Source organism: Varanus komodoensis, unplaced genomic scaffold, assembly GCF_004798865.1.
Source record: "Varanus komodoensis strain SLA01 unplaced genomic scaffold, ASM479886v1 scaffold54, whole genome shotgun sequence".
Classification (NCBI taxonomy): domain Eukaryota; kingdom Metazoa; phylum Chordata; class Lepidosauria; order Squamata; family Varanidae; genus Varanus; species Varanus komodoensis.
The window spans coordinates 763784-786790 of NW_025336142.1; the positions used below are offsets into that span (position 1 = coordinate 763784).

Consider the following 23007-nt stretch of genomic DNA (forward strand, 5'->3'; position numbering starts at 1 on the left):
CTGACGCCTCCGGCCCCGCCCCGCCGTGTCACGTGACCCGGGGCGCCCGCGCCTGCGCGCCTGGCCGGTCCTTCCGCGCCTGCGCATTCGGGCCCGAGAGGGCGGCGGCGGGCCTCGCGGGGCTGCTGCGTTGCCGGGACGCGCCCGCCGCCTCCCTGAGCCCCGGGGCCGCGCTCCCCCGGGCCTCCTCGCCCCGCCGCTTCCGATCCGGCGGCGGCGGCGGCGATGGCTCGGCGACCGGCCGGGGCGGGCAGAGCGGCGGCCCGCGCTTCCGCGGCGCCCTTTGCTGCAGACGCGTTCGGGACGGCGCGGCCGGAGCGGCGAACCTCTGCGGACCCCGCAGCCGCCGGTCCTCCACCTCGCGGGTCCGCCTCCTCCGTTCGTTTGCGAATACCCCGCCAAGCCGCCCGCTCGGCGGCCGCGGATGCGCTTTGCACTCGTGATTTTGGCCTGCGGAAGCTACCGCTTCGCCAGCGTCCGCCCGCCATGATGGAACGAAGAGCGCAGTCACCCTCGCCATTGCTGCAGTGCGGCCCGCTCGCATCCAAGCGGCTGGACCAGCTGGGGCAGCTTGCCCGGCTCTGCGCAGCGAGCAGCCGGGAACCGGAAAGGGCAGGAATTACAGGGGCGGGGTGACATTGACCTGTCCCAGCGGTGCGAGGTGACCTATACGAAGCGCTCTCTCTCGGCCTTGTGCACCACAGCACCATGGGCCTCACCATAAATTGCCAGCAGGCCGTGTGAGATGCGAAGCTTAGCCCGTGTGCCGGCCTGCTTCTCCTGCTCCTCCAGACCTTTGGGATCACATCACTTGGCCTGGGAGGCCTGGAGAGGCCGTCCACCGGTCACTCAGCCCCCACCGCTAGCAAGCCAGTAAGTGTCCTCTGGGAGAGTAGCCCACCCAGATTCCCTTTAGTGGGTTTGTATCTGCAGAGGTGCGTCCACCCACAAGGACAGACTGGAGACACTGGGATGCCGACAGGAACGTGGGGAGGAGCTGCCCAGCCTCATCACGAGCACTGTCAAATCCCCACTTTTCAGACTCGGCGCCCTGCTTGTTTTCATTACGGTTTAAGGAAAGCAAACAATGATTATGAACAAGACTTCAGTTTACAGTCTTTATTTAGCTAATCAACATCAACATGCAAAAATAAAGGCTAAATACAAACTTCTATAAACTACAATGAGTTTTGTTTGGAGAGTGATAAAGATGTGATTTGTAGCTGTCAAAACTGAACTAATCTCTGCTGTAATGAATACCCTAAAATTACATAATTATCTTGCAAGGCATCTTCAAAACTTGCCCAACACTTAAGGTTACCAGCTGAATTTTATGTGAGTACATTCTCAAAGCAAGAAATAAGGCAGTAGCACTAATGGTTTGATATTGAATCCTATGCACATAGTAACTAATAAATGAAGGATCTTACCACTATGGTCAACTGGAGGAAGAACAGGCATACGGGCAGCATGTTATGCCTGTCCCATTTCCAGTTCCTTGTATTTATGTGGTCTTCCTAAGATTCTTAAAGAGTAGAGGACTTTCGGAGATGAGAAGTAATGCTTGCATTTCCTTTCAAAGGAACTCGTAATTCCTCCAGTGAAGTCAAGTCTCATGTTAGGGGTCACCAAGCATCTGTTCCGCAGAAGGCGTGACAATGGCCCCTGGGATTGCTCTGAGGGCAGAGTGTAAGAGGATACCAAACAAAAGGGTCTCGGCCGATTGCTGGCACAGCAAGGAAGCGCAGTGAGGCCCCACATCACTCTTGGACGTAGCAAACGTGTTTCCAGCTTGTGTGTCCCATGGCGACAAAAGCCTCTCGACAGGAGGCGCGCACGGGTGCTCCCTTTCGGTCCACACACGCGCACGCACGCACACAATACCCTGCACACAATCGGAAGATCTGATGACCTAGCTCCGTGGTGCATGTAGAACAGTTTAGCATATTTGGCCCCTTCAAACAACACCTGTTCCACACATGGTTACACACTGATGATACTGAAAACAGGTCTGGAAGTGTGAAGTGGCACCTTTGAGATCCATTGCAACTTTTTGTCCTCAAGCAAAACGGTCCATTTGAGTAAGGTTCTTTTTCTGGATGAGTATTTGAGAAGAGTCCAATTACTATTACAAAATCCAAACATTCAAAATTTGTTCCCTCCAAGTACAACCTTTTAGTCACACACCCTCACTTTCTAAGACTGCGTATTGGTGCTCACTGATCTTTGGTCGCAAGAAAAAATGCCACCAACAAATCTGACCCCCACCCCACCCAAAGTGACAGCTCTCTTTCCCACATTTACGATCTCTCGCTACAGGCAAGCCAGAATATATTGTACCAAATTCCAGCGGCACTTTGCTGTGTCTATGAGGGAGTTACATAATGTAGACCTTCTCAGCTTGTGAGAAGTTGAAGACCTCTTTGGTTCTTGGACAAACTACTTTGTCATCCTGACGAACAGAAAGCAAAGACTGAAATAAAAGACAGAGGAAAGATCAAGATCATTCCAAACAGGAATAAAGTAATCACACATGACTCAACAACTGTACATCTTAATGGTACCTCATAACTCATTATCCAAGCCCACACTATTTATGCCAAACAGTGGCAAAAAGGCCCCACTGCATTTGCAGTCACTTTTCTGAAGTCTTGTCCTTGTAATCCTTGTTATAGATTTCTACTTCAACACATGAAACCAGGGAGTAACCGTGATGGTTCACTCCAAGGTCAAAAGCCAGCTCACCCAAAACTGGTATTAACACATGTTGTTCTGTCTAAATGAGCTGCCGTGGCAAGATGCGTACAGGCCCCAAATTAAAGTGACTCAGAAGCGCATCAGCCCAGCGTCTGGAAATGCGTTTAAGTGCCCTGGGTTTCTGCACTTTGCCCGCTTCAGGAGGCTGGGACATCCCCTGCGGCTCCAAGGAGGCCGCCCTCCCCAGAGCAGCCTGGGGCGAGGCAGCTGGGTGGGGGAAGCGGGCAGGGCGGCCTCGGTTTGCCACACTGCGGGCCCCTCCATCCTAACTGGGCGCGGCCTGCATTATGTCTGCGATGAAGCGAGTCCAAGGTGCCAGCAGGGCGCCTGCCACCCAACGCCCACGAGTTGTCCGGGATGGATTTTGCTTCGCGAAGGTTTGGGCCAGTGGCTGGAAAATGCAGCCCAGGTGGGCCAGCTTCATGGACCTGTGCTCTTCAGACCGCACAGCAGTCCCTGACGCTAGGAAATGGAGCGCTATCATCCGTTTCACAATCATTAGCAATCACCCCAGACTCAAGGGAGGAGGGTCCCTAGAGGCACTTACATTGTATCCATACACGTAGCCGTTGGGAAGCATCATTGGAGGATTATTCTCGTTCATCACATCTCCCGAAATCTTGCAGACCAGGCGCGAGTTGGCGCAGTGGGCCATCGGCAGCGGCTGGGCCAGCTTATTTAGCGACTTGCTACACACGGGGCAGTCGGGGTTCTTTGAACTGCCGTCCTCCTTGTAACATTGTCTATCGGAGGCCAGGTAAAGGAAGCCAAACCACAGCTGTGGAAATCAAACCCCGCACCGCACCTCATGAGCGCCAGCCATGGGGTTCAGTCAGCAGGCCGTTTGGCGGCTACCGTGACGCCCGACACTGCAAGCGCCGGAGCCGGCTTGGCTTCCAGTACGCGAACGGGGGCCCGTTGTGTGTTCTTCTGAGCCCCATGCATGCCCCCCACGCCAAGTTCTCCGTGAGGCTGCGGCCGAGACAAGGATGTGCCAGCAAGCAGCATCCAAGCACGCGCTCTTCCTCACCTGGCACTGTAAAAATAGGCTCGCTTCCAGCATGCAGTCAGGATGTTTCCTATTTCCCAATCTGTATAAAAGTAGGAGTCTTTTTCCTGCAGTCTCTGCTTTGCTGACTCAAACTGTGAGAAGTATCTGCTTTCACTCATTTTGGAGTGAAGAACAGTTAAGCTGAGTGAGCACTTGCCAAACAACAACCCTGCTGAAGAAACACGTGAATTACCAAACCTCCCCCCACCTGAGGGATCATGCTTTAAAAACAAAGCGGCTTTGCCCCGACGGCTAGCGTTCAAGGATACGGTGTTTTTATAGCTGAAAGCCCAGCCTGCAGTGTTATAGTGAAGACGGAGTTGTTCCCCAGCTGATGCAGCCGGTAGTTGTCGTATCGGAACTGCTGGATGAGCATCCTCCATCGGGCGGGGTCCAGAAGGTCCTGCAGACAAGGCACAAAGGGCAGGCTGAGCGCGCGGACAGAGCGCCAACATTTCGCTAGCTCTCACAGGTACGGCTCCTGAGGATTAAAACAAGTCCTTGCTAGCCACGGACACACCTGCTGCACAGAGGAGGAAAAGACAGGTAGGCATGGTGAGCAGAGGGGGCAGAGGGGGAGGATGTGCCCTAAGGACCAGAAAAGCTGAAGGGCAGCCGGGGGCTTGTTGAAACGAGGTCTGTGCAGCGTGAGTGGCCAGGGTCACGAGCCGATGGCAAACAAAGCCCGCCTGCAAATGTGTGCAGGCCCCACTTAATACTGTCAAGAAGGCAGACTAAGAATCACAGTCACCCCCAGACGCAGAAGCTGTCAACGCAGAAAAGCAGGTAAATGCTAAACGTTTTGCTGGTAGCAACAAGCAATACTTGTTTGCAAGCCTAACTTTTTGAAGAAGGCGCGTTAAAGAGTTCGTAACCATCAGCAGGTGCCCTGCCCCTCTTCTGCATAGCTGAAATTGGATGGATGGATGGATGGATGGATGGATGGATGGATGGATGGATGTACCTTGTATGGCGAGATGTGTGTGTCTGAAGGGAAGGCCAGCATTCCCATCACCTGCCGCACTTCGTCCAGCTGGCTGCCTTCGGCCTGGCTGAAATGTTTCCTCGCGTGCCTGAAATGCAGAAGAGCGTCACTTGTGCCGGCAGCATTTCCGGTCTCCCTTCTGGGGACGGGGGCATCTCGCCCTCCACACACTGCCCCAAATGCCGAATCCTGATGGAGGAGAATCGCTTTCTGGGCCCGGGAGATTTGGTACCGCAACTGCGACGCGTGGTCTATGCCGAAGGGCCTCTTCCAGAACGGCAGGGCCTGCGGAGACTGATGCCCCAACCTCCGCTTTGCACTGACAGCATGCGTGCGAGGCAGGGCTGGGCAGCTGCTGAGGGCCCACCGTCAGAGTCTCTTCGATCCCCCCCCCGCCCCCCGCTTGGCCTTCACCTTTATTTGGGTACATTTTCCATACGGTAGAAACACAGGAGGCGCTCCAACAAGCGAAAATGCTGGCAGCCCATTCAGCTAAGCTGTGAAAGTAAGCCTGGCTTTCGGCTCACGGAAGGCTACCTGGCCCTTGTCTCCTTCCTGTGCAGCGTCCACGCAGGACCACTGAGGCAAGGCAGCGAGCGGCGAGCGGTGAGACGGGGCGCCCGGAACAGCCTGGCCCCTGGAGCTCGGTTCGGCCTGCTGTGGGCTGGCACGGGGATCGGTCTGGCTCCAGAGGGTCCGCCAGCCTGGAAGGGGGTTGCAGCCTCCTGAAAGGCCTTGTGTGTCTGTTGCATGGTGATGCTCCCAGGACCACGGTGGTCTCAGTGGCGGGCCGTGTTTTACCAGCGTGGGGCACTACACCTCCCATCTAGGGAAGCCAGACCTTGCCCGTTACCCACAGAAAGGTTGCGTTCAGACCGGGCCCCCGTCACACGCTCTTTGCAGAACAGTCTTAAGGATGATCCAGAAGCTTCCACTGGCGCAGGTCGCAGCTGCACGGGCGCTGGTGGGAACTGGGCAGGGAGAACGCACGACTCCAGCGTGGTGTCGGCAACACTGCTTGCTGCCGTGTCCCTGGCTCTACTCCAAGCAGCTGGTATTCAGCTCTGAGCCCACCAGCATGGGAGCGGGCTAGCTGAAGAACGGCCTGCCCTGCACGGCCACACCCAGGCACGAAGACGTGCCCGGGCAGCTGGCGGGCAGGGCGGACCAGGTGGCCCATCCCACGGGAGGCCCCCGGTGGGCTGGGCTGTGCTGCCCACCGTGGGGCATGCAGCCACAAAGCTGCCGTGGCAAGTTTTAAAAAATGCATCCACTTCAGGGCAATTTCCTAGTGCTTTTAAGTGACTGCAGTCATTTCCAACACAAAAGGATTGCTTCAAATGGCCAGCACTGGCATTTGTTACATTGCTGCTTTATTTATATGGCTTTTTAAAAAAACTGCTGCTGTGAGATAATGCTGCGCTTCTGGTTCTGTTTTTTTAATATTATGTAAGCCACAATATGTGGTTTATGCTCTGAAGGGCCACCTAGAAGTGGTACAGAAATAATAATAATAATGAGGTTTTCATAGTTTTTCTCCTTATTCCTTCCTTTCCTCCTTATCTTGCTGACACCGATGCACGAAAGCTATTTCCTCATTTGTGCATTTTAACACATGGCCATTCTCATGCACATCCGGAATAGTTCTCAACAGTCGCATAATCTTGCTTGACTTACTTGCCAACATTATGGCTGCTCTGTTGTTGCTACTGGTTTGTTGTTGGTTGTTACTACTCTGTGGTTGTTACTGGTTTTACCATGTCAATGTTTTATTCTTATATGGAGGGGGGGTTTGTTAAATGTTTTCCTGACTTTTGTTAACTGCCCAGACAGCCTTTTGGCTGGTGGGTGGTATAAAAACGAAATAAACAAACAAACAATATCAAAATACACACACTCCTTGCTTTCTCAATGTTCATGACACTTTGACAGGGGATGCTTGTCAGGACGCTGTCCAGGCAAGACTTTGTATTTTAGCTAGCCAGAGTTGCATGCTTGTGCAAAGTCTGAATTATCTGCACAACCCTTTAAAAAAACCCTACAAAATATTTGTGCAGTTCTCGTGCTTAAAACATGATCATGACTGACATGATAATCTTTCAGAGAGGGCAGTGGGGACCGACATTTATTTTGGATATCAAGGAAGAATCAACTTGGATCAAGTGACTGCTGTCAATGATGCATACAGACAATCTCTTGCTAAGGAGGAAAGTGTGGGAAAACTAGCCCAAATATGAACTGATATAGCAAATATAAGCGAAAAGACAGTAGCTGGCAGCATGTTAAGGAAATGCTCTGGTCAATTCTCCAGTTTGTACATGGCAAGTGTGCCCAGAGACTGTGCCCTCAAGGCCACAGGCACAGGAAGCCCCGGGAAATGTCTGGCCTGCTGTGACAGACGCTGCCTCTCCCCTGGCAGGGCTCCCCTCTGGAAGCCGCCACAACAAGAGCCAGAATCCCCTGCCCATCTGCTGCTCGGGTGCTGCGGCCACTGCGACTCCCTGCTACACAGATGTTGTAAGTAGCTGCCCGGCCGCTCCTCTGCTGATGGCGACCTTCACATGCACAGAGGCTCTCCCCACAAACGTACGCAGCACGGGTTGCGTGGGAAGCCACCCACGGCGCGCCCAGCGAATGACAGGGCTCACTATAGGGTGCCTTCCCCCTCGATCCTCCCACAGGTATCCCAGGGGACTCTCTGTCCCCTCTCCCTGCTGCAACCCCCCGGCCGCTTTGGCATCCACGACGGCCCTTCTGACTCGTCCTGTCCTTTCCGTGAGGGTCAAGGCCAAGGGGCCACTTGCAGCTGCCCTGCATGCGCGGGTTCGGGCGACGCAGCTCCATCAGGGGCGCATCTCCTAGAACAAGTCATAGGAGTCAGGCTGGCCTGCAGCCCACAGGCAAGCCACATTGTGAGGAGCAGTTCAGGTTGTCGTCATGTGCCAACCCCGTCGAGCTAATTCATAGTCATGTAGAGGATTTTCAAGAAGAAAACCTCAAACAGATTTTACAATGACTCTGAAGAGGCTATAAAGAAAGTGGTCCCTTGTAAAATTGACATTTTATGTCAAATGCACACTGAAATTTGTGTTCCCTCTTAACATTTTCCATATGTAATTTCCTAAGAACACTCCCGCAATGCTTCAAGCAAAGCAATCATTCCTCTGTTAATGGAATTTAATAACCACTAAGTAATGGCAATTTGGATTCTGTAGGAAGAACAGATTACTCTAGAAGGGTGTAAACACTATATACCTGCATTTTATAGGATCAGAGAATAGTGGAGCTGGAAGGGGCCATGAAGGCCATCAGGTCCAACCCCTGCTGTTGCAGGACACCAAGTGACACCCTCCCCCTCAGAGGGCTGTCCAGTTTGAGCACGAGCCTAAGGTGTTCAAGTATCATGATTTATAAAATGGTATCAAGAGCATGTTTTTAAATTTCTAAAACAGAGACAAAGAATAAAAATTAAACTGTTGATGAACAGTGAGACTGAAAGGAAGTATTTGAATGTCATTCTTAATTATTATCCTTTTAAAAATGAATCATAATCCTCAAGCAAAGTGTTTGGTAAGCAACCTATTTTCATACCTCACAGCATCCAGTCTCTTGTTCTGTCGAATTAGCTCAATGAACTCTTGAATCCTTAGGCTGAACTCCAGACAGCTCTGAGATTAAAGACAAGACAGGGTCTTAGACGTGGCCATAACAGCATTCACAAATTTAGTCTCTGATATGAGGCCTATTTGGACAAGGGCCACAGAACTGACGTGGCACAGACACAGTCACGGACCAGGTGGTGCCTCCCTGAGATCTAATCCCTGCCATGGCCTCAGGCAGGTACCTGCAAGCTCCAGCCCTTCACCTGCTATGAAGATGCTGACTTACCTGCCCTAAAAACACCACAAACATTGCATGGTAAGGCAGAAAAAATTCCCTGCAAGTAGTTGTGCCGCCCTTGATTTTCCTGCTATAAAACTAAAGGGCCTGCAAACATTTTGTTTGCCATTTCTAGAGAAAGCTTCCAACATCACGCTGTGTTCTCAGCATGGCGCAAAAACATACTGGCATAAGCCTTCATTTTAAATACTGATCCTTCTCAAGCCACTTCTCCAAGTCGACTTATAAATAAAATTTTGAGGTTTGAGTTTTGCATAAAAGCAAGCTTTGTTTTGCTACATAAAAGTGGTTTAAGAAGTACAGTTGAATCAATGGGTTTTGTGAACAGGAACTAACTTAATACAACTACAACTGAGAAAGCTTCTTCAAAGAACTCATTCTACTCTTATAGACATTTATATTTCAAACCTATATCCTGCCAGTCTTAAGGAGGAAGTAAATTACACGCAGTTATTTAGAACAAATGTCCCTCTTGGGCAGGACTGATCAGTTTTTATCCGGTCACACATGCTCGTCGAATTTGTGCCAGTCACAAGCCCCAGCGCGCATACAGGCCTCCATACCTTCATCTTTCTGAGCCTAGATTTGTTATCATGACACCAAGCTAAACAAGTCATTGTTTCTTGTCTTTCCAAGGATTCTTCTACTTCTTTGGCAGTCAAGAACATCTCAATATTTACCAAGTCCTAGAAAGAGAAGGGGGACAAAGTCACTCACCAGAGGGACTACTGGGTTTACTTTCACGACGTTCATTATGAAAATCAAATGTGAAGATACTAGCAAAGATACTTTCAGAGTGACCCTGCACAGAAAGAGCCCTTCTGCACGCACCATGGACTGCCTCATTTTCAGAAGCCTGAAGCAGCAGGCAAGCCTGTTTTGGTCAACCTAGCTGCACTCACCTAGATCTGAATCCAACTCCTCGGGTTAGAATCTGCTTTGCTATCTGAATTATTGCTATTATTTTTCAACGTGAAGGTTCAGCAACAGAAATACAAAGGATCCAATGTACCCGAGGACCATTATCAGTGTTGCAAATAACACGTATTAACAGACTTTTTAAAAAAGCCAAGCTTTGCCAGAGAGAGGAAGCAACGAGGCAAGTTTGCCTCCTCTCCCATATCCCCAAAGAAAGCCACAATCCATTCAGGACTCCCAGCTCTGGATGCATGTTTCAACCATTCACCGATTCTGATGAGGCTGGTGAGACCGAACAGGCTGATCAGGGGAGAATGGAGCAGAAGCCCTACCTAGAGGCATTGTACACACACAAACACACACACACCCAATAAAGCAAAATGGTCCGCTACATCACCAGTACTAATACCGGTATACAAAAATACCAAATTCAGACATAGCAGCAAATTGCAATGACTTCATTTCTACCCCTTCCCACATTCTTCTAACGTCAGTGGCTGAGAGAACTTGTTATACACTGAAATTCCATGTGGCTGAGTAGGTTATATGCAGCAGGAAATGGCAGAACCTGTTCGTGACAAACAACCTAGTACTGACATACTCAAGGTATGCAGATGGCAATTACAGCCACTACCGAGAACCCTCAGAGATTACTTTGAACTTGAGCCTTACTCTGGAGCGGGTCAAAGCAAGCAGAAGCGTGGCAGAGCAGTTACGGGGAAACAAGAGCATGGAAGTAAATGGGCCACTTTTGGAACGGAGGAATGTAAACAGTGCGGGCACATGAGGGTCTGTTTGAGGTCTGGTGCTTCCTCTCTTGTTCATGGCCAATTTGGCATTAGAAATGGAGTGGCCAGGTTTTGCTAGTACCAAATTATTCAGACCAAAAACGGACACCAGAACACGAGCATGAAAACAATAAATGCAAAGACCACCAGCTGAGAACTCAAAGCACCAGAGCAACTCCCCAGTCAGAAAAGGCCACAACATTGGGGACTTTTTAGCTTAGAAAGATGGCAAGTAAGGTCAGAAATGACAGAAGGGAAGCACCCAAGATGTCTTTTCCTCTCTTCATAATACTAGAACCCACAGCTTGTGTGAAGCTGAATGGGGATGGACCCTGGACTGATAGAAGTGTCACACAGCACATAAATTCACTGCCACAACATGCAGTGCCAGTTACGAACTGGGATGCTTTTAAAAGGTGTTTCGACAAAGTAATAGAGCACAAGGTTCCAATGGCCCCTGGCCATGATGGCGATGCTCCACCTCCCACAGGAGTGGCAGGACCTTAATGCCAGCCACCAGGGAACCTGAGCAGGATGACGTTTCAGGGCTCTCTGGCTGGTCACCATGGAAACAGAACACTTGACCAGGCGTGCTTTGCTGGGATGCTAGTGGACTCTCATGCTACAGGGTCTACCAGCTGTACAAAAAAGACTCTTCTAAACAGATCCATTTATTTATTTCATGTTGTGCCACCCCGGAGGCTCTTGCCCCACAAAAGCAAATTTGTTTTCAACACCGTTTCAAAGTATATGTTGGGCATGAAAATGTGCCACTAGCTGTACAAAACAGAGCACCAGTCCAAGCCATTCAAGATTACTTGAGTTGGTGTGAAATAACAGTACGTTTAAGGGGCATTCTAGAAAAACAGCTCAATACCTTGTAAAGTACTTCCTCAAGAATTCCATTTAAGGCTCTGGCCAGGGAAGCCAGCAGGTCTGTGGCAGCAGGTCAAGTCGCATGTGTGCAGCAAGTGCGCTCTCCCACCAGGCTTCCTCACCCCACAAGAGCCCCCGTTCCTAGGCTGAAGAACCCAACAGATGCACCCCAACATTTAGGGACATTTTTCAGTGAGTCACCTGCTACACCCTAGCCAGCATCAAATGCAGCAGCTTTTTCATGCCTACTGCACAGCAGCAAGTACTAACCTCAATGCCACTTTGCCGGGCTAATTTTACAGCTGTGTTGTAGTAGCCGCACCGCAAGAGATGTTCCACCATCATGCGATCCATGCGCTTTTTTTTCCACATGTTTGCGGCAGCTGGTTGGTCACTGCTATGCTCTTTAAGATGCTCGATCCTGCGCTTGCACAACTTTGCGCTCTCATCTTCGGCTTGGATAGACTCCACTGCCTGCGTGAAGAAAGCAGGTGTTCGGTGCATGCTAATACTGCAGTGTCTCCACACGGGCCATGCTCAGGTGCACAGCAACCAGACCCACAGCTGCCCCGCCACCCTCACAAAAGAGCTGCAGGCAGGAGCAGAGAGACAGAGGGAGGGTCCCCCCAAAACTCTGCCGCAGAATTTTCCCAAGCTGAGCAAGAGTTAAAATATTTTCAACCCAGGCAGAACCATGAATAAAAACCGGTACACTCCTCATTCTTCCCATAAGGTTAATTCCTCTTTCAGAGCTTTGTTAAACATTTTCTTTGCAGACACAATTTGACAAAGCTGCCCTCAGAGCCATCAGAGAGGTCAAGCAAAACGGCTGTGAAGATTTGGGGTCGGTGGGGAAAGGCAACGTATGTTTTAGCTAGCTTAATGTAAAGGAAACTGGCTGAATATCCTGTTTCGACGTGTAATGCACCTTTTACGTTCCTGAGCAGCACCAGAACTAGTTCGATCCGAATGGTTATGTAGGATGCAGTACACTCAGATTACTTTGGGCATTTAAGGGTGCTTCTAATTATTAACTTGAAGACGGGCAGGCCACGTTCAAAGTCTGCCCCCAGTGCCTTCCCTTACTTGAAATAATTTCTTTCCTTACCACTCAAACCATTACAATGTATATAAACAGTGAATGTTACAAATGATACACATCAAGACAATACTAGAAACAAAGCTTAGAAACAGTGCTAACCATTTAGGCAAGCCACATTATCAGGGAAAGCATGTGTAAAAAAAATGCTTTGCGTCAGCGATAAGAAACCCGGCAGCGCTTGCCTAATGCTAGCCTGCACAGCGTCCCGTCAGCTGCACGGCCACGAGCAGGCGCGAGATGAGCAACGCGCTGCGCGCTGAGTTGAGCTTCCGCTGCTGAGCCACCGGGTCGTGGGGCGAGGCGCTCACGGAAGAGGGCTGGCCCCGAGCTGCTCCGCCAACTTCAGAGCCTTGAAATCATCCCGGGGGTGTGCTGGCAACTGGCACAGAGGTTACGGGGCAGCTGCCTCAGCACGAGCTGCAGCTTTCTGGCCGGCCTCAAAGGCGGCCCTCCACGGAGTGTCCTTCAGTGACTCCATGCCTGGACTGCTGTGGACAAGTTACCACAAGCCACCCTGTCTGGAGCAGGCAGTTGCCTGTCTCCTGGAGACGGGGACGCCACCCACGGCACTTCCATGTTGCTGGAATGCAAGCGCAAGGCCATCGCCGCTTCCAGGCACGGCCTAGGGGCTTGCACTGCGCTCACGCCCTGTCCCGCTGGCCTCACCCAGTTCCGATGATATGCAGCCCTTCTTCATAGCATCAGCAGACTCATAGAACCGCAGCACAGCAGAGCTGGAAGCGGCCACGAAGGGCACCGGGTCCAACCCCTGCTGCTGCAGGACACCCAGTCACACCTTATGACATCTTGCCCAAAATCTCCAACAGCTTCATGCAGGTAACAACGGAGGCACAAGCAACGATAACATAGACGCTAATAACCATGGAAAAGGTCCTCAGTCACCTCATAAAGCGAGTGGCAGGGCAGGGGAGCACGTGGTCCCTGCTAAAACAAGGCAAAGGTACAGGTTTCCCCTTGACGTTACGTCCAGTCCTGCCTGACTCTCGGGGGCGGTGCTCATCCCCGTCTCCTGGCCGAGGGAGCCAGCGCTTGTCCGCAGACAGTCTCCGTGGCCACGTGGCCGGCAGGACTAAACACCGAGGTGCACAGAACGCTGTTACCTGCCCACCGAAGTAGCACCTGTTTATCTACTTGCATTTGCATGCTTTCGAACTGCAAGGTCGGCAGGAGCTGGGACGGAGCAACGGGAACTCACCCCATTGAGCGGATTCGAACCGGCAACCTTTCGATCAACCAGCCCAGCAGCACACGCCACTGCGCCACCTGCATCCCTCCATCATTCCCCAAATGTAGCCCTGAAGATGGGTCCAGGAGCAGTGTAAGACTGAGCCTCCAAGCCCCACCTCAGAGGAAGCACATGGCCAGGGCCATCAAACACCACTTGAGGCCGAGAGCGAGGACGCACCGCTGCTGCCCCTTCTCAGTAAAGGGCATCCATCAGGATGACCAAGGCTGACCAGTATCCCCAGGAACGCCGGCCCTTGCCCCGTCATCTTGCAAAATGGGGCCACTGTGACCAGACAAGAGCTGCTGAAAACCAAGAGGCCCAGGGTGGGTTAGTGCAAGAGCAGCCACATCCCCACCTCTGACGGCAGCAAGCGCGACTCCCCTGCATGGACTCGTCACCAGAAGATGCCCCATCTTCTAGGTCTACTCAGGGAGAATGTGGATCCAAGAAACGTGTGGAAGCTGCACTGCTACAAGCCACATCGTCCACATCGTATGGATGCAGCAACCAAAGCTGACCCCATGATCCCAGGCCAGGCACAGCAACGGACAGTGCAGGTGGGGCCTGTGCGGCAACAGTGCCTGGTCTGCCCTCCAAGTGCTCGTAAAGGCATTTCGGTGCGCCCCTGGGGACACCAAGGCCCAAACACCCACCGCTGGCGTCCGTATCCTTTGCAGCACCCTGACATATTTTACTGTGTTTTATTATGTTTTAATATGTTTAATGCACTGTAAGCCACCTAGGAAGACCTTGGCAATTATAGGCAGCCTATAAATATGTGCATAAACAAACAAACATTCCACTCAAGGACCACCAAGGATGCAATGGAGGGGGCAAAATGAACTTTCCTTACTGCTGCAAGGCCCTTAACCATTTTCCACGGTGGAACGATGTTGATTTCCCTTTGTAGAAAAATCTATCAGCAGTTACTTTATACCATACTCAAATTTGCAGCCCCCTGGTTCTTTAAGAAGGAAGCAAACCCATTACTTGGTTCAGGCTTTGTGTATTCCTCTTCCAACATATAATCACTCTATAAGCGAAAGACCGAATCCTGAATGCATTTATATATTTAGACAAATACGTTCACACATGTGGAAGAGAAGATAGCATGCTCCCTGCTCACTAAGCCCCCGCTGCATTTTCAAAGAGCAGGTGCTGCTGATTAATGCTTTGGAAAACCAAGGTGCGTGCCCGGGGAAGGCCAGGATATTCTCCCACTTTTCAAAATTTGGAGTCGGGCATCGAGGAGGGAGTCCTTCCCAGCTCTGTTCTATGACTGACATGATATTTATTCCACACTAACACTGAATGCAAGATGCAACGCAGACCTACTGTGCTCAAATTGCAAATTCGACCATTTCAGTCCAGAAAACTGAAATGGAAAAGGTAAGCTGCAAGACAAGGAAAGAGGTTGCAACAAAGAGGTGGACATGGGGGTGGAGCAGAGGGTCACCTTTCGCTTCAGGACGCTGAGTTTTTCAACTACGCCGTCGAGGAGGCTAACCACGGAATCCACAGCTGGACAGCCGCTCAGAGTCTTCTCCAGCTCTGCTACCACCATGGTGACGTGGCTAGTCTCGCGGTCAATGTTTTTCTGTGCAGCCCGGAACCGTTTGTTCAGCGTTTCATAGGGCACCTTTAAAAAGAAACAACATTTTGGTATTTCTAGGTCCCTTTTTAGATTAGATATTTGCCAAAGCCTCTCTTGACAGCTTTCACAAACCAAAGCCACCTGGGCTCTCCTTAAAGCTCTTCAGCCGAACAGATTCGAGGGTGGTGGTACAGCATTCTTCATTTGCTTCCTCAACACTCAGATGCCAGGATATTCCTGGAGTTCTATGCACTTAATTGTCTCGGCCTTTTCATTCAACATTCTCAGACTCTACACATTTGTCAGAAATTGTATGAATAGTGCAGACTTGGTCTTTGTCCAGAGGTTCTGGCAAGTACAGCTTTTTGATATGTTGTAAAACACAGTGGAAGCGAAGGATAAAATGGAATAGAAGAAACCTCACAAAGCAGGCCTCTGCGATACAGAAAATCTCCCATCAACGTATGGCTGGATCTTTGGAGAGCCGGGCTGTTCTGGCAAGCCCCTCCTCGTCAGTGGAGAGTGGCAGGGCAGGAGGAGCCCAGCAAGCCCAGTCCCCACAAGAAGGCCGCTGGCGGAGAGAGGTCAACACATCCACGGAGGCTGAATGCGTGGCCACTGGGATGGGGCGGGGAGCAACGCAGGGCCACAGAAGCACCTGGACGTGGCTGTGTGTGCAATTCCCTCTCTTCCCTTGTGTGCCCAATGCATGCAAAAGGACGTTTGTGCAAGCAACTCCATGGCTCCTTGTGGAGGGGCCAGGGCCGTGAGACCAAGAGCATGCTCTCCAAGAGGAGAGACCTACCCCAGCCAAGTCCTAGGCAACCAAGGCATTCTTCACGCGCCAGGATGTGGCCAGCTGATGGGACACCCAGTGCCAGAGCCTTATCCAGGGACAAGGGTACGACCATCCACCACAATGGGGAATTCTTTTCGCATCACAACCGTTCGGTCGTGCATCAGCCTTGGGTACGGCTCAGTCGCAAGACCTCACAAGCATGCAGCAAAAGCTGGGCACCCTGTAAATCAACCATCCCCCCTGTTTTGGACTACATCAGCTTGACCAGTGTGGTCAGAGACGGCAGGAGTTGTGGGTCAAAGCATCTGAAGGGCACCAGATTGGAAAGAACGACTCTGAACTGCCTCCTTGGGTAGACATTATCCCATAAGGAAGAGCAAAGAATCCAACTTAGATTGCTTAGATAGATAGGTAGATAGAGCTATAGATAGATAGATAGACAGACCTCTGCTTAGATAGATTTGAAAAAGAGGAAGAAAGGGGTCAAATGTTATGGGGAATCAGGTGATATCAGCTTGTCACACATTCACACTTGAATTTTGCCTAATACATATGCTCAGATAAATACAGACCGTACCACAAATAAAAAAGCAAAGCCTATATGCAAATAAGTGTGAAAAGCTCTACAAGGTGGTGAAATCAGTGTCATATTGGTAAATGGGCACCCAATAGAGAAAGTTGACTCTACTCCCCAGGATGTGGCTGAAATTATAAGCTACCAGATAGAATATATTCTGTATGCTTCATGCTATACTGCAAGTGTATCAAAACTGAATTTTCTGAAGCTTTTAAAACAGAACTGAAATATCAGCATTTTCTCACTGATGTAACAAACAACAACAGCGCGTTCGGTTAGACCTAGGTGCTCTGCATCCTATTTACTTCAACATATTTCCATTCAAAACTCGCAAAAGACGCCTCCTGCAAGGTCTGCGACAGCCAATGGCCGCTGCCACCGAGGGATTCCGCTCGGGGCATGGCGGAATTCTGGAGAGCCAGCGCTATGCGGCCTCCCCGACACTGACGGCTCATTAAACGCCTCGTTTCTACTTCTTGGGACCACTGCATAGCGGATGTCTTAACAGGACTTGATTTCTGCTCTAAATAGACGGCTTCCATTTTAATCTTCCTGAGAAGATGACTGCCCATTCCCCTTGCTTATCCAGGCTACCACCAAACTGTTTCCTTCTGGCATTTTGTGCTGTGGGTGAAGCACCCTCCACTTGCTCCGCACGAGGAGGCCCTGAAGCATAATGAAGCAGAAGGGTTCCTGATGCCGGCACGCCGGAACAGAGCGCAGCTTGTCACCGTGAGGGAATGCCGAAAAGCCAGAAGGGCTCCTTTCGCAGTCAGGAGCACATTAGTACTTGTGTTGTCAGATGACAACCAACACGGACAACAGTAGAGCAAGCACATAATGTGAACCAAGTTTCTTTGTACTATGGCTCTTGCAGAGAAAACACGCGGTGCCTGAAACACTTAAAATACCTGAAGCGCCATCACAGCCCGTTAGAGGAATGCGAGGGGCCTCTCTGCTTTGTTCCCGTAAGGTCACTTGGGAAGTAAAGGCCTTCTCATCGCATTTTCCTTTTCTCATACCTCATCCGTAAGGTCTTGTTACTACTCGTAGCTTTTATAATGTTACCCATTCTAGCTCTAAGCTACTTGGTTTATACAGATACTTGATAAGATTATCACGCTTCCTGTTTATCACTGCATTTGAATCCCACCTTTCTCTTTCTTATTGTGTCACTGTCATGTTGGAAGCCATTTTTGTTTGTTGCCTGCAAAACATTCAGCGCTAAGAATGCTTACAGATGTAAGTCCCACTATATTATGTCTTTGCTTTACAAAGTAATTTCTGGACAAGCTTTCTTTGTAAGACTCCAAGGGCAGCATGTAATCAATGGCATTATCACAATAAAGGCCCAAAACCAGCAGCCTTAAGGCTGCTCAAATCCATCAGAGCTGCACCGTAAAAGTGTTCAATGAGGTTCAGTCCAAGGCAAATGTGCGCACATCCCAGGGCTGCAGCTGTGCGCACGCTCACATGTGTGACTGCACTGCAAATGTCCTGAATAAACAAAAGTAGCCAAGATAAACCTCAAATCATATAATCAATAGCAATTTGAAATAAGGAGAACTCAATGAGGAAATGTACGTGCTTGGAGTTTCCTAAGCCTTCCCTTCTTATATATCCAGCACTGGCAGCAGTTCAGTCTGATGCTTGGCAACTGAAGTATGCGCCCTTAAAAAAATGGCTGTACTCAATATTCTTAATTGCCCAGCCCCAAATCAAGATCTTAAAAGCAGGTTGTATTTCTTCCAATTCCTTTTTACCCTTCCTGGACACAGATGCAGTTTTGTGCATTTTTCAGAAGATCTATAAAGCTCACAGTATCAAGAAGCACATCACTTCGATTTGGCTATAACTTTTAACAAAGAGAATGGGTGCCAAAGAAAGGTAAAGCATACCAAAAATCAGCAGTACAGGAGAGCATCAAGGAGAAAAATGTGTGTGTGTGGGGGGGTGTTAGTCATGCAAGTTTTTGAGACTGACAAGCAAGAGAGATTTTGCATGTTTCATCTGTTAGCATGGTAGTGCTATTCCCACCTCCAACTATCAAACTTCTATGGCCTTTATTTTTTGCTTTGGCCCTCACAGTTCCACAAGATTAATAAATCAAATTTTACTCAAGTACATTGCAATTGCTATTAACTATGCAATACTGTAGGCTGATATACATCTTTATTAATTTGTCCCTAAATGTTTGCACCTTATTATAGAGATCTGTCTTTTTACTTGTAGGGGACATGCCAATAAATCATTCCCCTCTCCAATGAAGCCAGTTTAATTCAAAAGATGTGCTCCAGGCTGCTTTAAGGCTCCCTAATGTACAGAATATACATTTCAAGGCATGACAGCATTTGCCACCCTCCTAAGATGGAGGCGGCTGGAGGGGGGCTGAGCTTTGGTTTTTCGCTTTGAAAGCATTATTACTACTTCATCACACTTCTCTGCCACTCATAGTCAAAGCTCTCCGGGTGGTTCACAACATCTAAGTCACCCATCCACATTTCAACCAGCTCCAACCTTGCTCAGTTTCCAAGACTAGGTAGGGTGATATCTTACCGATCCTGTGCCCAGCCTCAAGGACCCTCCAGGTTACACCAACCCCCAATCAACTGATTCTTTCTGAGCAAGGTGCCTGAGGTGGCAGTTGCCCTGAAAGTCTGGACACTCTTGGATGAATTTTCCAATTGCCTAGGTCCACTTCAATCTTGTTTCCAGCTTTGTTTTGACACTGAAATAGTATTGGTCATCCTGATGATCTGGAGTCCAAACGTCTTACTTCTCCAAGCTATTTTGGGATTGCTTGTTTCCATCAACCACAGTAGCCTTCCAAATGTCCAAAAAGATTATAAAAAGCTGTGCACAGCTGTTTTCTTTGGTTGGCATAATATAGCATGTTACAGCAACAGAATTTGGGTATTTTCTTATGGCCAACCAAGCTATCATGGTTTTTCTTCTAGACCAGCTATTTGAAGGGACGGGTGGCACTGTGCTGCAATGGCTACCTTCATCCTCGGATTGTCAGTTCCAGAGGCCAGAGCCAGGAAGCCACTGTCCTGCTCCACAGCAGTGACACGATGGGATTCCAAAGGGCTTTTCCCTTTCACAAGCTATTCCACATCTACAGGAGACCACTACCAGGTCAGTAGACCTGTAGTGCCATTACCAAATTCCAATGGCAATTCAAATTAAGGCAATGCTGTAGGAAGGCTGGACAGATATCTGAAGCTCAGTCCTGTTCAGACAGATGCACAGCTGGTAAGTAGCGCACCTGATCTCGGAGGAAAATGTGCCTGCTCTACAAGAGGCGGTTGCCACTAGGGGATAAGCCTGCAGCTCCTGCATGCTGACAGATCCAGGCCTGGGGGGCACAAGGCACCTTCCAATGCCTTCCACAGGTGCCAACTGGAGCCCCAGGAATGGACACAGCAGAGTCCCCTGGGCAGATTCACCCGACAGGGGGCAACTCCCATTAGCGCCCCATCGCTGAATGGAGGGCGGCCACCCACTCGAGGCGCCCCCGGCCGGCCACGAGGGGCTGTTCTGGCTTCTGGGCAGGGCTAGGGTTCCGCCTGCAGACTCTGATTTCCAGAGCCGCCAAGGGCTCGAGGCCGGGACACGTCCGGGGCGGCCCCCGCGCACGCCATGCCCGGGGCGGCGGAGGGGGCGCCCCACGCAGGGCCCATCCTGCCGCGGAGCGTCTCGCCTTTGCCGTTCGTTCCCAGCGTCTGGTCCGGCGCGGCCCGGCCCGGCCCGGCCCGTTCGCCCTCGTCACGGCTGGATCAAGACGCGGACCGCAATGGGACCGCCCTGGACGCGTGGCCTGCCCCGCTCCTTCAGCGGCCCGCTCGGCCGACATTTCCCTCCCTGCCGGCGCCGCCGCTTCTCGAGGAGCGCCCGGGCAGCGCGAGAGAGGAGCGAGAGGCCACGCCACGCCACGCCACTGCGGGCGAGGGCTCCGAGGAGAGGGCGGTCGCTCGGCGCAGGAGGCCCCAGAGCGGGCCCCCGCCCTGCCGCACGGCCTTCCGCTGCCGGGCGCCCGGAGCGCTTCCTCGGCGCCGCGGGAGTCCCGGGCCCGCGCCGGCCGGGCCGCCGCCGCCTCCCGCCCCGCCCCGCCCCGCGGCCGGGCGCGCCCACCTTGAGCGTGGGGTACTCCTGCACCTTCAGCGTCATGGAGAGCTGGGCCGCCGACTCCTGCACCGCCATCTTGGCCCGGGCGCCGGCGCCGCCGCCCGGCCGCTTCCCGGCTGCCGTCTCGCACAGCCCGAGCAGCGCGTCAGGCGGCGCGCGGCGCACTGGGAAGTGCGGCGCGTGCACTTCCGCCTCCCCCCCCGCTCTTCCGGCGGCGGCGGCGGCGGCGGCCTCGCGCGGGGGGCCGGCGCCAATGTGCTCCCGGCACGCGGGGAGCAGCGGCCAATCGCGGAGCGCCGCTCGCCTCCGCCTCGGCGCCGCCCCGCCCCCTCGCGCGCCCGGGCCGGATACGCCTCCCCAACCCTGGGGGGGGGGCTGGAACTACAACTCCCGGCAGCCCCGAAGGGTTTGCAACGGTGGAAAAGCAGCGAGGGACGGGATTGGCCCAGGCGCGATGTACATGCTGCCCGTCGCTCTCCCGTTGGCCAATCCGAGCAGGATATTGGGCCGGTGGGCAGGAACTCGGAGCACCCAGCCCTTTCGATTCGCTGGGACGGCGGGGGCGGGTCCGACGTGGATGCACGTGCAGCTGTGCATTTCAGGTCTCTTGCGATCAAGGTGTCGTTGAGCTTGTGCAGAGTTCCTGTCGGTCTCCCCTCTTCTGTGGAGCACAAGCCCACGCTGGGGGCATTTGGGACGCTGAGGTGCCTAGTGTTTGCTGCTGTGGGAAGACTGGAAGCAGGAGGAAGAGGAGGATGCAAACAGCTTTGACTTCATGGTGGGGAGGGGAAGCAGAATATAACTCTGATAAATAAATAAATGATTCCACAGCGGCTCACTGCCTTGCCACGACTCTGTGTGGGGACGCAAGGGGTGTGGCCAAGGACCCAGTGGAGCTGCATCTTGAAAGGTGCATCCCATGAGAAAGGTGTCAAGTTATAAAACTCCGCTTGGTGTGGTTCCAAGGCGCTCTGCTTCACACTTGTGTCCAGAATTATTTGTGGATTGCCTTGCTGGCCCTGTATTCTCACTAAATGTTGCTGACTCGACGTTCCCCAGCGGAGGTGGGCAGACCCGTGTCTTGCCGGATTGGGCACCACCCCCCAGTGCCCCTCCCAGCAAGCGGGCAGCAGCAGCGGAGCCTCGCAGAGCCTGCGTACGGTCAGGCTGGCCTGCCTCACACTCGGAGACCGTGGCACCGGGAGCCGCCGCTAAATGGGCGCCCTCAAGGCTTGCCTGGTCACAAAGGTCACGTAACTGAGTCCACGCCAGGGATGGGGTTCGACTCGCACGTGCAAACCGCACGCTGGACTGCGCCCGTTTCACCCATGCAGCTGCGAAGGCTCCTGGCCGAGGCTCGAGCTGAGCCGCTTGCCCCGACTGGGCCTGAGCCAGTGGAACCCCCGGCCCTGACCCCAGCCCCTCCCTACCCCCAGACACTGAAAAGCCAAGGTTACCCCCACAACAGGCAGGCGCCAAGTGCCCTCCCCCATTGCGCCCCACTCCAGGGCCAGTCCTGCAGGCTTGATGGAAGTGAACGAGCCGAGGTGCCTCAGTGGCGAGCCCGCCGGTTGGGAATAGGCCTCCCTCCCCTCACCCAGTCGACCTGCAACGGGGCTCTGAGTGTTCGCTGATGCTCTCTGTGTTTTAGCAAGTTGCCCTTAGCGAGCCGGCAGCCGGATGGGCAGCCACACGTGGCAGCAGAGCTGGGGCTGGGCTCAGCAGCCTCATGGGCCCCTGGCAGCTGTGCTTCCATTCCATTCTATTCAAAATGTAATAAATAAACCATCGAATTAAGGGTTGGAAAGTGATACAGTTCAAAGATTCCTATTGGGATTACTTTGATTGTTTGTCAATTGTTATGCCACTTCCAAACCATTTATGTTTTGTTTTTTACACCAGCTTCTAATGCCATTTTCTGGCCATTCATAATAATCCATAATATGTTGTTATTAATATTCTATAGGAAGAGTAAATTATCTTTAGGTGTCCTGTATCCATAAATTAATGGATTGGTTGCAATCCAAATATTGGGTCTGTGATCTTTTACAGAGGTCATGCTCTACTCTGGCCCACTGGGCTGCCAAAATGCAACGCTGGACTCAAGTCAGTCCCCCTGGAGCACAGGAGAAACGCCCCTTCGCATTGCGTGTGCACCTGATTCCCTCCCTGCTGTGCGTTCCCACGTTTCCTTCCAGCTATCAGTGCTGAGGCCAGGCACTCTCAGGAATATGAGGCCTTGGAGCCGGGGGGCATTCAGTGGATGCCAACAAAGCAGGGCCC

General features: G+C 51.9%; 2 protein-coding genes across 4 annotated transcripts in view; both read right to left on the reverse strand.

Annotated features, from left to right (window-relative positions):
• The window catches only part of UVSSA (UV stimulated scaffold protein A), a 41384-nt gene extending 40864 nt beyond the window's left edge, over positions 1–520 (reverse strand). The window contains exon 1 of the mRNA XM_044448234.1: positions 33–520. Within this exon, the coding sequence (XP_044304169.1) occupies positions 33–520 (488 nt within the window). The remainder of the gene's footprint in view (positions 1–32) is intronic.
• A 584-nt stretch (positions 521–1104) lies between these two features.
• On the reverse strand, positions 1105–20856 carry MAEA (macrophage erythroblast attacher, E3 ubiquitin ligase). Of its 3 annotated transcripts, none has more exons than XM_044448169.1 (9): positions 20731–20855; positions 15083–15265; positions 11546–11749; positions 9257–9379; positions 8385–8461; positions 4773–4881; positions 4078–4211; positions 3305–3500; positions 1105–2473 (listed from the first exon to the last, which is right to left on the reverse strand). In XM_044448169.1, the coding sequence occupies exons 1-9, from the start codon at positions 20797–20799 to the stop codon at positions 2378–2380; spliced, it is 1191 nt and encodes a 396-aa protein (XP_044304104.1). In that variant the 5' UTR covers positions 20800–20855; the 3' UTR covers positions 1105–2377. The 3 variants fall into 3 exon arrangements, with proteins under 3 accessions (XP_044304104.1, XP_044304105.1, XP_044304106.1); XM_044448170.1 differs by having other exon boundaries at positions 20755–20814; XM_044448171.1 differs by lacking the exons at positions 8385–8461; positions 9257–9379 and having other exon boundaries at positions 3305–3497; positions 4079–4211; positions 20731–20856.
• Between the last annotated feature and the right edge of the window lie 2151 nt (positions 20857–23007).

Coding starts and splice junctions, on each gene's coding strand:
- MAEA (XM_044448169.1), bottom strand. CDS start 20,799: ATGGCGGTGCAGGAGTCGGCGGCCCAGCTCTCCATGACGCTGAAGGTG. Junction 15,266..20,730: donor AGGAGTACCCCACGCTCAAG/GTGGGCGCGCCC, acceptor TTCTTTTTAAAG/GTGCCCTATGAAACGCTGAA. Junction 2,474..3,304: donor GCTACGTGTATGGATACAAT/GTAAGTGCCTCT, acceptor CTTTTATTTCAG/TCTTTGCTTTCTGTTCGTCA.